A 15,074-nucleotide genomic window follows, 5' to 3' on the forward strand; every position below is an offset into this window, starting at 1 on the left:
TTGGAATGAGTGCGGCAATAAGAAATCTAAAGTTAAGATCCTATGTTATAACATCTGGATTATTTATTCCATTATTACTCTGCGTGAAAGTAAATTTTGTGGCGATATGACGAGGTGTCTCCCTCAGCTGTGTGCCAGTTTCTGCTTGTTCCATATGTAAATCTTACTGTAACCCTCTTTCACTGTTTCAACCGATTTACTGCATCTCTTGTTGGTTTCACATGAGGCGGACGTGAGCATGACCGAATTAGAAGCAGTTCTCTTAAGTCCAGGGCTGGGAGTTTCTAAATAGGCTCAACAGGAAAAAGTCAGCAGCGGCTGAGCTGTTTTAAAAACTGTTTTGAAAAGTTCCACTGGGACTTCAAGAGGAAGGGAGTTATTTCATTATCATTGATGCCAGTGGAGCCGAGGAACGGCGTCTGACATCAAACCCAGACAATTTCACCTTCCAAACATTTATATTGACATTTTGATGGTTATTCAGTATGTTGGCTGAAAGATGTTGTGTGCACATTACACCAGCAGCCAGTTACCCAAAAAAAAAAACCCAAAACAATACGAGAAATTCAAAGCTCTGATATTGTCTATAAAATAAAGCTAAAGTCAAGCTGCCTGTTTGCTTTTCCTTAGTGTAACCTAGAGGACGAAGGATTTGGGGCGGGGCACGGGGGGGAAGAGGTTGGCCAAGCAACAGTTTGAGTTATGATGAGGCAATTTTAATGAGGTTCTGCTCCCTGCACCAAAAGCCCCAGTCGACTCTTTTCTGCTTCAGCATGGGAAAAAAACACACACAACATTCCTATTTTCCTCTGGTGCCAAAAGTTAATTGAAAACATTTCAGGGCAAAGTATGGTCTGGGCCCCCCATATGACTCTCATCCCTTCATTATCCTCAACAATAATAAAAAGGCATTACAATTATTAATGGCTGGAGCAGAGGCCTGCTTTCTTAAAGAGACAGTGACAGGCTTTGGCTTCTCATAACAAAAGCCCCAGAAACTGCCTCCACCACAGCACTTTGTTGGTATTTTTTTTTTTTTTTTAACAATTGCTGCCATTGTAGGATTTATTATTTGGGTCATTCTTTTAGAGTCTAATGATAGCTTATGTTTTCCAGAGTGAAGTCGTTAATAAAGTTGAAAGCCACAGAGGGAAGATAGCGACGACAACTAAACATCTAATTGTATGAGAACAAACTGTTGCACACATGGAAGCTGAACTGTGGACGCAATAAACCTGAACTTTCTCACATAACTCCTCTGTCTTCATCGGGGAGAGCTGTCTCCTCACGCTCCCCCCACTCCCTGAAAAGGGTGACAGAGGAACAGTGTGAATGAAGTGCCCCCACATTGTGCCGCCGCACCATTGTGTATTTTGCATCTCCATAATGGAGGTGCCACTCGACTTCTCTTCCAATCAATGGGCTGGAGGGCCCATCTCTTCTGCTTGAAAAGCAACATGGCGGCCATCAATGGTTTCAAGAGCCATTATCACAAGTGAATGAGGGGACACTGGCTTTTCTTTAGTAAGTAGAGAGGGGCTGACTGACTCACAACATGTAAACAGACACATGTACCCTGCAGCATCACTGCTATCTCTGATTACAAATTACACAGAGGATACAGAAAAACTCAAATTTGATTGTCTTTGACGTTTAAAAACCCCCCCAAAAAAACAATAAACTATATGCATGTGTCAGTTGATTTTTCATAGTAACCACACACTCTCACCACTACTCAAGGCATGTATTGCTTGTTGGACTAACTGTAGTGATTATAAACAGTTATGTTGAACCCACTGAGCCTTTAATCTGGTGATTTATAAAAGTTAAGGTGGGTAACATTGGCTTTTAATTGTCCTGAGGCCTATAACCCTGTTCTGAGAAGGAATGACACTCAGTTAATTAAATACCAAGAATACCAGGGGAGCTGTGACTCAAAGAGTAGAGTCACTGTAGCTAAGGACTCTTACCAGATGTTTTACAGGCACAGTGACAAATGGAAAAACGAAAAATAAGTAAGGCAATGCAAAAATGTTAAAAACTTCACTGAGGTTCTGGGATTACTGTAGTTTCAATGACACCTGGTAAATAATTAGCAGTTTTTTCTTTTAACAGATCAAAGACAGGCCTTGTACTCCTTAATTCAACAAGTGGAAAAAAAACACACATCAAGACAGACTGAAGCCCAAAGAAAAATCATTTTAAAACTCTTATTTATTCAATGTGCATGTACATTCAGGGGAGTGTGTTGATAAGGCGTCTTTTCTATCTCACAGCGTGTCTTTGTGACGATTTCTAACAAACATATGGGGTGAAGAGAAAGAAACTGACCGAAATCTTCTTGGCTCCATTTGTTCTGCACATCCCCAACAGGAGGAGGAGGAAGAGGAGGAGGAGGAGCTCACCTTCCTCTCATCTGTTTACAACACTTTATACCTTATGCAAACATCCATGTTTTCAAGGTCAAGTGTGTCACTCTTTCAGATGCACCATCTGCCCTGGGTTTTAGACACGTTGTAGTGGCTTACATCAACTTTGGTTTTTAATGAAGGGGTTGTGGTGAAAATCTCTGTAGGCTACATCTGGTAAAAAAAAACAACAAAAAAAAACGCTCTGGATTCACAGCCTGCCTCTGATATGGTCACATAATGGTGAATAAAACCAACATAAAGACTTTTAGGCACTTTTTTTTCACAAAACATTTTCCCTCCCTCTGTGGTCGTGAAGCAGTAAGAGTCAGTGGGACTCAGCTATTCCTCTACAGTGCAAATCTCTCATAAACAAGTATTTCATACAATATACTGTACAATTTACTCTTATACAGACAACATACAAAAATAGGCTCCTTCAACATTTATCAGGTGACTAATAATGATAACTGACATATAACTAATAGGCTACATGTGCTATAACCTACTTGATCTGATCCACAGTCAACTGTTATTTGCATGCTTCTGACATGAGCCATTAACAAACAGCAAATGCCCTGAAATATATGAATGTGTGCAGAAAGTTTAGGTAGGATTTAACAAACCAAAGTGTTAGTTTAATGAAAAGCAGAAGGACTCTAGAGAGGTGAGTTGATTTGTGGTGTTGCTTCACTATGACTTTAGCTGTCCTGGATGGCAGCAGCTTTTCAGATAAATTTGCTTAAAACCAAAATGGTGGTCAGAACATTTAGCACAGTCTGACAGGGTGTGGAGTCACTTGAGTTTTCCACATATTGATAATCCTCCTGGTCAATGTAATCTTCCTCAGAGTCCTCCTCGGAGTCTGAAAACCCGCTTCCCGCGAACCTGTCAGTGGAATCGGAGCAGAAAGTTTTCATGCTGACTTTGATGTACTCGCATATGTTCCTCTCCGTGCCATCGCACACACAAGTGTCTAGCTGTTGCGCTTTCGGTATGGAGCGCATGTTGGCTATCACCCTGCGGCACCCATCCGAGCACCTTTCCCCTCCGAAAAGTTTTCGGCAGTGAAATAAATAATCCCTCATGGCAGAGCTGCAAGACAGGTCCTTCTCACACTGCTCCCGGGCCTCCGTGCAGCCCATGGTGCTGGTCCGCGGGAGGCACGGCTCGATGGCTTGTTTGGTGCTCCTGCAGACCGAGTCAAGGGCGCAGTCGCAGTCCTCCAGAGCCGGGCCGCTCTGGGTCATGTTGAGCTGAATCAGAGAGGATATGCAGTGACTGGGACACTTCTTGCGTTCCCCACTGATGACAGACGCACAGGCATAAAGGTACTGATCATAAGCGTAATGGCACTCCGGCTCTCCATGGCACTTGAGGATGGCTTTCCAGCAGACCAGCCGACGGCTGTGGTTGGGAGATCCGACACAGAGACCGATGATTAGGATGAATACACTGCATATCAAAACCGCTGTCCGCTCCATCAATATGGCACGACTTGCCATTTCCAGGAAGAATGGATCTTAAAAATGCTTAACTTCATATGGGCTTCTGTAGTAATTCCACCAGGATGTGTCAAAACTGCGTTACTCCTTGATGGTTTCATATCATGTCACAGCTGGTGACTTGAAGTCACTGAGGCGCCACAAAGTGAGCAACAGCTCATCGGGGATGGTCGTAAACAGCCAGTCATGTCAAGATCTGACAAGTTTCAGCGCTGCTACAGAGTTTTTTTTTTTTTTTTTCCAATCCCAGTTCGTTTTAGAGGCTTCACGTGTTTCTTTTTCTCCTTTACACGACTACCCACAAAGTCTGACCAACTTTAAAAAGTCCACAAAAAGACGTAAAGACTAATTTCCTCAAACTCTTCCAAAAGTATATCACGATATCCGTGTTCCTAAAGTCACTCATCCGCTTCCAGTCCCTGCCCGCATCCACTCTCCCTGCAGCCGCTTTGTAGTGAGGGCTGAGTAGTGATGGGCTGATTAGGTTTCTGCAACAGCCTCGTCCCATTGGTCCGATCAACTGTTGTGATTCTCTCGTCACACGCGGGCAGTGACGTCGGCTACTGTTTTAAACGGAGGTTAAAAAAAAAAAAAAAAAAAAACGGAAACTTTCTGCAACAGTGTGAAAAAGACTTGAAATTTCAACTAGGTTTGTTAACATTGTGTTTTATGAGATGAAACGTTACAGTTCCTTTTACTATAACTATTCTGCTATTAATGGAGGTTAGCTGTTTTTCATTGCCCAAAAGTGAGTGGGTGTGTGGGTGGATACAAGGATTAAGAGATGTTGAACCATTAAATTAAATCAAAAGCTCTAAAATTCAGAAATGTTGTAATTTTAAAGAAAAAAACAGCCTAAATCATGTATGAGCTCAAAAACAAGTGGGAAGAAATCAATATGATTTAAGAGGAATGTGCGTGTTCAAGACATAAAGGGTCAAAGAGAGAGTTTAAAATCTTTTCCTGATGTTACTTTTTGACTCAATATAGAAAATATTAGCTTCAGCACTTTTTGGTCTTTATGCTATTTTCCTTTTATCCTAATTTTTTGGGGGTAGTTAGACAGAGTTAAGTTCAAATTTGGATTTACAATTTACAGTGAGGCACAGTTTCTTTGGAAATCTCTAGGTTTGTCGTTGTCTCCCCGCAGGGAGAAACGACAGCTGTTATAACACATGCAGAGCTCCCGTCTTACGCTTTTCCCCCACGAAACATAACAAGCCCTGAGAGCATAGCTACACCGCAGCATACGCGTGAACACCACACAGACACATTTGCACACACCAATAAAGACATGACAGCTTAAAGGTTTAAGAACTATGATTTCCAGATATGGAGCTGGGAAAGCACCAGAAGCCTTCACACAAGAAATGTTAAAGAAAAAACACATTTGGTGTTTTGTTTTTTTTACTGCCCATTTTGTTCAAGTGTAAGCAAGCTGCAGCGCTTCACCTTTTGGTGCAGGGTATTTCCTATTTCCTTGCAATAACACTTAAGAAGAAAACACAGTGTGAAGAGGGATAACAACTGCAGCCACACACAATGTAAACAAACATGAAGCGTGAAGCCACTAGAAATGACGATAGAGTGGATCAGTCGGGGCCTCGCGGCCGACACAACAGAGTATAGGAGAGAAAAGCGCTCAGTCACTCTCTGTTCTTCTGACCCCGTCACATCACCGCACTATATGACCACAGAGATCTGGCAGCTCTCAGGGGACCCTCAGACCCCTGATTCCAATTAGAGAGATTAGAGAGGAGTCAAGACAAGTGCAGAGGAGTTTCTTAGCCAAACAACCCAAACGCCCCCCTACCCCCTCCCTCCATCTCATCCAGCTGGCATACCAGAGCAACAGGCTGACTGCAGACTCAATTTAGAGCAACATCAAAGTGGAGGTTAGAGAAAGCCCAAATGGTGAACTGGTCAAGGGTCTCCATTAACTACAAAGAGGCTGACATCAGCCCAGACCGCTAAAGACGACATTTAACAGAGATAGATATGAATATGGAGAATGCAATTCTACATGTGTTATACTTTTGCTCAAAGTTTGGGTATCACAAGGCCTGAACAAAGTTTTCTCTTCAACAACGGAGAGCAAACTAAAGAACACACCCTGTCTGCACTTAAATTTCCCTTTTAAGAGGGACTCCATAATGCATAGCAGAACCAAAATCCCATCAGTGTTGGATGTCTGCCAGATAAGAACAACGGCCAGATTCAGTGGAGCCAGCGGCTCTTATGATGGAGCAGGCAGCTGCTCTCCCCCTAACTGTACCTCTTAAATTACTCTAATACATCACTTACACTCTTTACTTCTACAGCCCACCAAACTCCTCAGATTGTACTTGGGGTAAAATATAAGGCCAGTTTTCTTTACAATCTTGTCCTCCATTTATTTCAAACCAGTATCTCCAGATATGCGTCCTGTACATGCGGTTGTTCATGGCGACTTGCATATAATAGGGTTTCCAGAATTGGAATGCGGTTCCCGAGAGCAGATTTGTAAATACTCATGCAGAGACAGACATGCTCTTCAGTTTGTCTCCACTGCTGTCAGAAGTCATTACACACAAGCTGCACTGCCAGAACAATTCACTGAACTTTGTATTCAAGTGCTTCCAAGCCCAGAGAGAGACAGAGAGAGAGAGAGCGAGAGAGAGAGAGGAGAAGGGGGAGGGAGGAAAAGGAGTCAATATTAAAAAGCTGCCAAGTGTTTTTCTGCCTACATTTTTCATTTTTCTGTGGCTCATGGAAACTTCTCAGATGTCTGTCATAGATATATCCACTTTTTTTTCCTTCTTCATTCTTTTCACATGAAAGAAAGAGAATCCATTTGCCTTTAGTGAAAACAAGAATAAAACTTAAAACTTTTTGTTGGTTTAGTCACGTCATAACTATTCAGTTTATGAGCTGTTATGCATCAATAAGTTAACAACACAGCACTACAGTACTTTGGTTTTCTGGTATGCAGCTAAAAGATTAGACAGGCGGGATCAAATCACCTGGATCAAAGCGATTTCTAGTCGTGCTGGCAGAGTAATGTTGGTCGTTAAGTCAACAACTATAAGGATTTCCACAACATTGTATACAGACATTCATGATCTCCAGAGGATGAACCTTTATTGCCATGATGATCTGCTGGTTTTGCTTCTAATGCCCCTGTGAGGTTGACATTTTTGGTTTTTAGTGAATTACAACAAGAACTATTAAATAGATTGTCGTTAAGTTTTGGTACAGATATCCATGATGCCCAGAAGATAAACCCTGATGACTTTGGTGATCTCCTGGTTTTTAGTCTCATTGCCACCATGAACCTTGTGTTTCCATCACTTGGACAAATACCTGCAAAATTGTATTTAGTTAGTGCAGATTAGCTGTTGTTAGCAAGCTAGCATACCAGTCAACAAGATGGTGAACATAGTAAACAAAGACATCAGCATGTTTGTATTGTCATTATTACTATGTTAGCATGCTGATTAGCATTTAGCACAGCCTCATAGAGCTGCTAGCATGGCTGTGGACTGTGGATGTTGTCTCTGTTCTGAGCAGCATCAGCTTTTCTCCCTGTGCTGTCCATACCTCATGCCTTTATCACGCCAGAGATGTTTTAGGATGGTACAACATGTTCGGAGACCAAGTTCATCCCTCTGGGGGAGGCCACTCACCACCGCAGGAAAGGATTTGACTTTGAACTCACAGAGGAGAACAGAGCTACAAGTTCAAACATGGGTCGCTCTGGCTGTAAATTAGCCAAGAGTACTCAGAAAGTTTTAATCGTCAAAGCCAAACGTTTGGCACATGCTATGAGGTTGTGAGGTTGAACAGATAGACAATTGTTTAGTTGTACTGGTTTCCCAATCAGCAAGACTTTCAGATTCCTTTGGCTCGCTTCATGGAACAGATTAACACCACGACAGGGAGAAAAGATGGATAACGTTACAAAAAGATTTGTGTTCTGGTAGTTATTGTTTCACGCAAGGATTTTGTAGGAAAGCAGATGGGGCTGTTAAAAAGATTGGAACAGAGAGTTCGAATCCAGACGGAGAGGTAGACGCTGGTTTTGCCATCACAAAGAAGGGTAATTGATAGTGGAAGCTGTAGTAGATTAATTACACCTGCAGTAAAATCTGGGTTATAAGGGCCATAACGAGCAATGGAAATCTCCCAGGGTTGCTGTGGACAGCAGTATAGAGGTACTCTGTGACGCTGGTCAGGTAATGATAAGATAACAGAGCCATTTCTCTACAGTGCAAAGAGGGGAGGATAATAAAGCCACACAAATTTTGAGGTTATCTGTGTCTAAAGGAGGTCTGTAGCTGTTACAGGGGAACAAAAAGAGACTCTGGAGCAGACAGGAGTTTTAGTTTTTGTTTGAAATGTGACCTCTCCTCTCCAAACTGTGATCATGTATCTCTCTGAGAGGAATTAGCTGCTCAGGGACAGATATGCCACCACATCTCAGCACAGGGAAGCCATTGTTCACTAGATCAAGGCCTTAACAAGACACTTGAAAGGAAGAAAAATGACTAGCCAGCATCCACATAACAGCATCTAGAGAGAAGGAAGAAAGAATTTATACAGTTTTAGTACAGAATAATCAAATGAGATATAGTGAGCTTAAGTTGGATCAAGAGGTGGATTTTTGTTACCTTCAGACAGAGCCAAACTAGGTGTTTCCCCTTTTTGAAGTCTTTGTGCTAAACTAGGCTAACTGGCTGCTAGCTTTTGATTTAATGGACAAATATGAGTGGTACTGATATTCTCATTTGACTCTCCACCAAAAAGTGAATAAGCATATTCCTGTCAAACTATTCCTTTAAGCCCTCAAGAAACAAACACAGAGAGAGGTTATTATTTCTTAAGAGATATCTGAGATACTTCAGTAATAGCTAGAAGGGATTATTGTGGGATTAATACTCTGGATGTGCGTACACACATAGTACAGTCCCACAGTGAAGTTGGAGAAACAGGATACAGGACTGCCAGTTTTCACATTTCCACATTCCACATTCTGTAACTCGGTCTGTCTGGCATCCTGCCGATACGGGGCACAGCTTGAGCTCAGTCTTTAAAGCGTATAGCTGCCGTTTCAGGAGACAGAAAATGAAGCCCACGGCTTCCCTTACATTTTCCTGGGTAATCACAATGTTTGAGCAGAGTTGTCTTTCTGGCAGCCTCGGGAGTTTTCTTAGACCTTCAGACAAGACACAGGAAACGCGTGTGGGCTGATCTATGACATTTTTGGTGAGTGTCAACAGTTGCTGATGCTCAACCCCGGGTGAAGGTGTATCTCTTCCTAGCTCTGCAGAAATGCTGCTCAAGATGCACAATGGGCGTCGTGCAAGAACGTTTTTATATTATTGTCCTGAAATTCTTTTACTTTTTTCTTGTTAAGCCACTGAAAAAGTGTGTTGTCCCCTTTCTGTTCATACGAACAGACAGGTCTGGACCATTCGTGAATTTGGTTCTTACCTGAGAGAAAATTATAAGTATCAGATAATCGATGAATGCCCTACATTCTCTTACATTGTTCAGAAGTGCCACTAAAAAAATGACAACTGCTTCTTCCATGTGTTGGAGAACCGTGTTACATGGGAAGAGTAACACATCCCTCGTCCCTCTCATATCAAAACATACACAAATGGAGACACATCCAAGAGCATCCTTTAATATAATATATTTTTGTTAAGGACAGGCCTGTAGTTTGGTGGTTAGATTTCCTCCATCTGTACTACGGTTATTGTTCTTAAACATGAATATATGCATATCCTACAAGTGGAAGAAATACTGACTCTAGTCTGGTGGTCAGAGCTCAGATGAGACTGTCTTCAGTGACAGTAACCACATGCATGCGTTTAATCCAAACACACCGCCCTTTGTAAGGCGCAGCATCAGTGGTGGTCTGCTCCAATGTTCCCCATCAACCACACCATAGAATAAATCAAAATAATCTGAGTGGACTGCTCCCATTTTTATTTATAGACAAATACATGTATTTGAACCAAACCAGATGGAACGAAACAGAAGATAAACCTTGTTGGAGGATTCAAGAATTTATTATCTTGTCCTGATGCGCTCAGAATTTTTTTGTACTGATTCATTAGCAGCCAGTTTTGTGTGATAGACACATCCGATAAAGCAATTGGTATGGATAATGTAGGCATCCTATTCATGAACAGATGCTATCACAGGTAAACCTGAGAGAAGTTACTGGACCAGCTCGATGCAATGCAAACATTAAAGTTGCCTTGGTAACATAACATTTCACTTTTTTTGCCCTCTAAACTGCAGTAATGTTTTTTCCTATCCGACTTGGCATCAACAGACAGGTCACAGTCTCAGAACAAGAGTTTTCTCCCGTGTGACAAAAAGGAGTTAAGTAGAGGTTTTCACACTCTACAACAGTCGCTCAGATGTGAGGTTGAATTTGAGATTTTGAATGAAGTCTTATGATGTGTAGCTACAAGGGAAACGACTGTTAACTCCCAAATTAGAGTATTTGATGGGTTGGGGAGCGGATAGGGTTGGGGATGCATGAAGTATCAGGTACAAATATGGGTCCTCTCTGGAAGAAGGTTGAGGCAGTATTTGGATTAGCAGTTAGCTCCAATCAGGGTGGTCTGGGATACAGAGTTTATGTTTAATTTAAACATAGGCTCTCTGGGTCTGCGCACTGTCACTGTTCTGAGTAAAACCATGCTGATCACTTAAACAAGGGGTGACATGGTAGGTCGGATATGAGCTCTGATTACAGAAGTAAAGGTTGGTGGAGAGAATCTTGTTAATCATGGAAGTGAGCAGCTGAATAGATTTATAGGTATAGTTTTTACGTTTTGGTTGTGAATGACAGTATACTACAGGCACACAATCAGCTGTTTTATTTTCCTATATGTTGGGACATTTTTTTGGATTGTGCTAATAAACATTAACTTATTCTTGTCTTCTGATAGCTTGTTCCAGAACAATAACACCCCAGCAAAAAACATGTATTAGTCTTGACAGAAGATAAGATCATTGTAGTTTCAGAGGCTACTTGAGAAACAGCTATTATAAATCTAACTAAGAATGGCTTGCCAGTTCCTCCAGGACAGGAGTGCATATCCTCTTTCACTCGGTACAGGGAGAAGGACCACCAGAGAATATGATGTTTACTGGAGCCCTGGTGGCCCTGGGGTTAAGGCGTTGAATATGAATAGCAATATCCAAGGTTTCTCCCGTCATTTCCTGTCAACTCTCTACTGCCTGCTATCTAATAAAGGGAAAAAAGTGTGCAAAAAAATAGTACAGTTCACGGCCGTGCTATAGCTCTGTAATGCTTTGTATTTAATTCTAACATCAACACGCTAACATTGCTCAAACATGCTAATCTTTTAGCAACCATGTTCACCACCTTAGCATAAATTTCTGCTAAATACAAAGTGCAGCTGAGGCTGATGGGAATGTCATTACTTTTGCAGATATTTGGTCATAAATCAAAGTACTAGATAAAATAAATGTATCTGATGGTGGAACATTAATGTCTGTACCAAATTTCCATCCAATAGTTGATGAGATATTTCACTAAAAACCACAAATGTCAACACTGGAGGAAAAAGTCCCAGATTCATCAAAGTCAGTAGGAGTGAGCCTCTGGAGACCATGAATGTCTGATGCAGATTTCATCACGATTCAAATAATAGTTGTTGAGATATTTAAGTTAGAACCAATGTAATGGCCTAACTGACTTTGCCAGCTATAGAGCCATGAACGTGCTTGTTATGGATTACTTATGTTTTAGGATATGTTCCTTTATCTCCTTAATTTCTGGATGAACATGAAATGGAAGATTTGTTGTCTTTTGTGATCTTCCTTTCAATCTGGCACCGGCAAAAGCGAGATGGGCTGCGGAGAGGAGTAGGTTGTTGATTGAGTAAGCTGTCAACTGCAAAGACACATCACAGACGCTCCGCTATAACACTCTTCATCAGAGTGTAAAGTAAACAGAGCCTGTCTGGACACGGGGTGGATGTCAGGCAGACAGTGAAGGGCTACAGCAGGAAACAACAGGCACTGACCTGTCATTGTTAGAAGGACAAAAAAAAGGACAAAACTGTGTTGCACAAACAAACTTAAATGGCAAAGAGGCAAAGAACTGATATATTCTATCATGTTATAAATTAACTTTTTCAGCTGGCACAGCACAAGTAGCCATGACAACATGATTTGGCTAAATTATTCTGGTTACCTACCACTGCTGTTTTAAGTCTGTTATATAATTTTAATCTGACATTGTTCTGTTGTGTCTAAGAAACATTCAACCACTTATTTTAAATTCTTATTTCAATACTATGACAATTATTCAAATCGAGCTATATCATCTCATCTTGTCCGCAGTGCAAACACACTCACCACACACAGTAGCAAGGGAAAAATAAACAGGCTGGGTTTTGCTTTGCCTGCAAAATCTAAATATTGACTCAGTAACCTATAATCATACACAGTCTGAACAAAATCGAAATAAACATGTGCCTGTATGTGTAGTGTTTGTGTGTCTCACGGGCACCAAGACCCTTGAATGCTGACACTGACAAACACACATAAAAAAGGAATTGGTTCAGTTTTTTAGTGAATACCAGACAATACGGATTCCATCCAGCACACTGCAGCAGCATAAATTATTTTCCATTCTCTATATATACAAGAAGTTCCTTCGAAATCGCTAAGCCTTCCATCTCTGATCAAACATCTGCTTTCATTTCACATAATTTAACTTACATATGACTCAAATACTATATTCTCACATTAAGAGGCTTTAAATTGCCAAGACAAGAGTAAAAAAAACAGCAATAAAAATTCCATTATGCTCTCAGAAGAGCTTATGCGCTTCACTGCCAAGTTTCCAAGTGACATCAGCAGCCAGCGATCCACACAACGGTGTTATTATTGTGTTTTAATGTTATTAAAATCTCATTAAGTTTCAAATCACCCTTTCAATCAGTTTTTTTTTTCCTTTGCTGAAAGCCTCAGTACAATATCAGGAAAGATACAGACTAGGCTGATTTAGGAGACATTGTTGTTCTACGGACCATAATGACTGCTTTCCTAAATAAACTTGATTGATTGAATGAGGCTTTTGTGCTAGCATACTGCTGGATCTTCTTGTTTTTCCTCAGTGAGTCTTTATGGCTCATTAGTACTGTGGTAAAGCTGAAACATTTCTGGCACTACGATGGCCTGTCAGGGTGTGCTGCTGATGCCAGACATCATCAGAGGCTAACAAGGAAATGCAGAGTCTGAGAGAAATTAAAGTTGTTGATGGGCATGGACAAAAAGCTGGTTAGATGAAAAGCTTGATAGCACTCTCATACATTTCAAATAATTATGAAGCTAGAGCCAGAACCTAGTTAGATTAGCAGTGGCAAACAGTAAGCCTGACCCTGTCCAAAATCTACCTACTAGCACCACTAAAGCTCACTAATCTTGCTTGTTAAATCCTCATAAAATCGAAGACTAAAAATAACAATTTGTGCTTTTTGTGGTGGAACTATTACTTGGCTAGACAGAATGAATTTGGTTTGAACCAGACTTAGGTTTTTGTACAAATTACATAAACAAGAAAAAATGTTTATTCTACTTCTCTGGTCTGGTGCTGTTCCGGCATATAAAATAATCCATTAATAGAGACAATTTCATGACATTTCTCAACAGAAAATTTTAACTAAAGTCATAGAATCTAATAATACATAAGCCCATAATTTATGTAATTTTAAACCCACCTCCAACCCCGGATAACTGATATTTGGAACTGACATGCAACACAAAACTACACTGCTACATAAGGGATCATGGCGTCAAGGTGTTTCTATTATTTTGTCCACCCCATTTATATCAGTGAAAGTAGGCTAAATAACAGAAACACCTAATGCAATACATCTCCAAACGCTACATCCTCAAAAATTATCATACAGTTGAATCAACAACTGTCTAAAACAGATTTAATAAATACTGAACAGTAAAACCTTCATGAAGGAGGATTTACAGCAGGACTGTTGTTTTAGACTCAGTTTTATCTAGATGTTCCTAATAAACTGACAACTGAGTGTATATTAGTAATTATCGGTTGTATGCACCGGCTGCAAAGAGTAAGACTGGAATTAATTGGTTGATTTCAGTGCTGTCCTCACCTGTGAACTGATACACCTGGCAGCCTAAAGATGCATTTTAATTTAACAGTTTTATCATGTATTATTAATATAATCATCACCATATAACATGTTTTACCCCTCCCGTTTTAACATGTAACACATTTACTCAGAGCAATTTTAACTGACTCACTTTGTACTCTTATCTGAGAAAATTTTGACACAGTAGTTTAATTTCTACTGTGGTAAAATGTTTTTTTCAGTCACAGTAGCTACTGACCGTTAACGTGATGACGTCAGAGTAGTGTCTCATCGCCAGTCTCTGGAGTTTCTGTTAGCGTTTATTGCTGCTTTGTCTGAACACAGTGAATGTTGTTGTTTTCTTCATCACAGTGTCTAACTACCTGCTGTACAATTAAACTTACACTAGTTCTGCTCCAGCACTCTCAGCTCTCTGCTCCTTTTACTAATTCAGCTGTTGTTTACGTGCTAGTTAGGTGTGCTAGTTACTTTAGCTTAGCAGTTAGCGCTAGCTTCTGTCCCTCTCCCTCTCTCTCTTTAGCTCGGTGTTTCTTGAGCCAACAGGTGAACTTGTTCATCGGAGTGTGGCGTTGTTGTAACCTCAGTGTAGAAGATTGTTTATGTTTATTAAAACTTCAGTGATGTATGCTGTCTTACCTCCAACACACAGCTTTGTTTATTAACCGGAGCTTCTTTCGTCTGTGCCCGTCTGTGTACACAGCAGGCTTCAGTGTGATAGAGTATTACTCGTGACGTGTAACCAATCAGATCGTGCTGTGGGCGGGACATTGCTCCAGACCACAGATTGGAGACTACAGACCACAGACAGGCAGCAGCCCTGAAGCCAAAGTAGTGTATTTTTAAATTGATTTATTTTATTGGTTGTGGGTGGAAGAAAATAACATTACCAATTTGGTGGGGCATTGCCCCCCCATGCCCATGCCTAGAACTGGGCCCACATCGGAATAATCTTATATGACCTCACTACAAACATAGTGCGAACGAGTTCACTCAAATTT

At 40.9% G+C, this 15,074-nt stretch overlaps 1 protein-coding gene across 1 annotated transcript; it reads right to left on the reverse strand.

Moving 5' to 3' along the window:
- Positions 1-2,196: 2,196 nt before the first annotated feature.
- Positions 2,197-4,509, reverse strand: gas1b (growth arrest-specific 1b). Its single transcript, XM_056404018.1, has one exon. The coding sequence runs from the start codon at positions 3,911-3,913 to the stop codon at positions 3,137-3,139; it is 777 nt and encodes a 258-aa protein (XP_056259993.1). The 5' UTR covers positions 3,914-4,509; the 3' UTR covers positions 2,197-3,136.
- Between the last annotated feature and the right edge of the window lie 10,565 nt (positions 4,510-15,074).

This window comes from Seriola aureovittata, chromosome 18, assembly GCF_021018895.1.
Source record: "Seriola aureovittata isolate HTS-2021-v1 ecotype China chromosome 18, ASM2101889v1, whole genome shotgun sequence".
Taxonomy (NCBI): Eukaryota; Metazoa; Chordata; class Actinopteri; order Carangiformes; family Carangidae; genus Seriola; species Seriola aureovittata.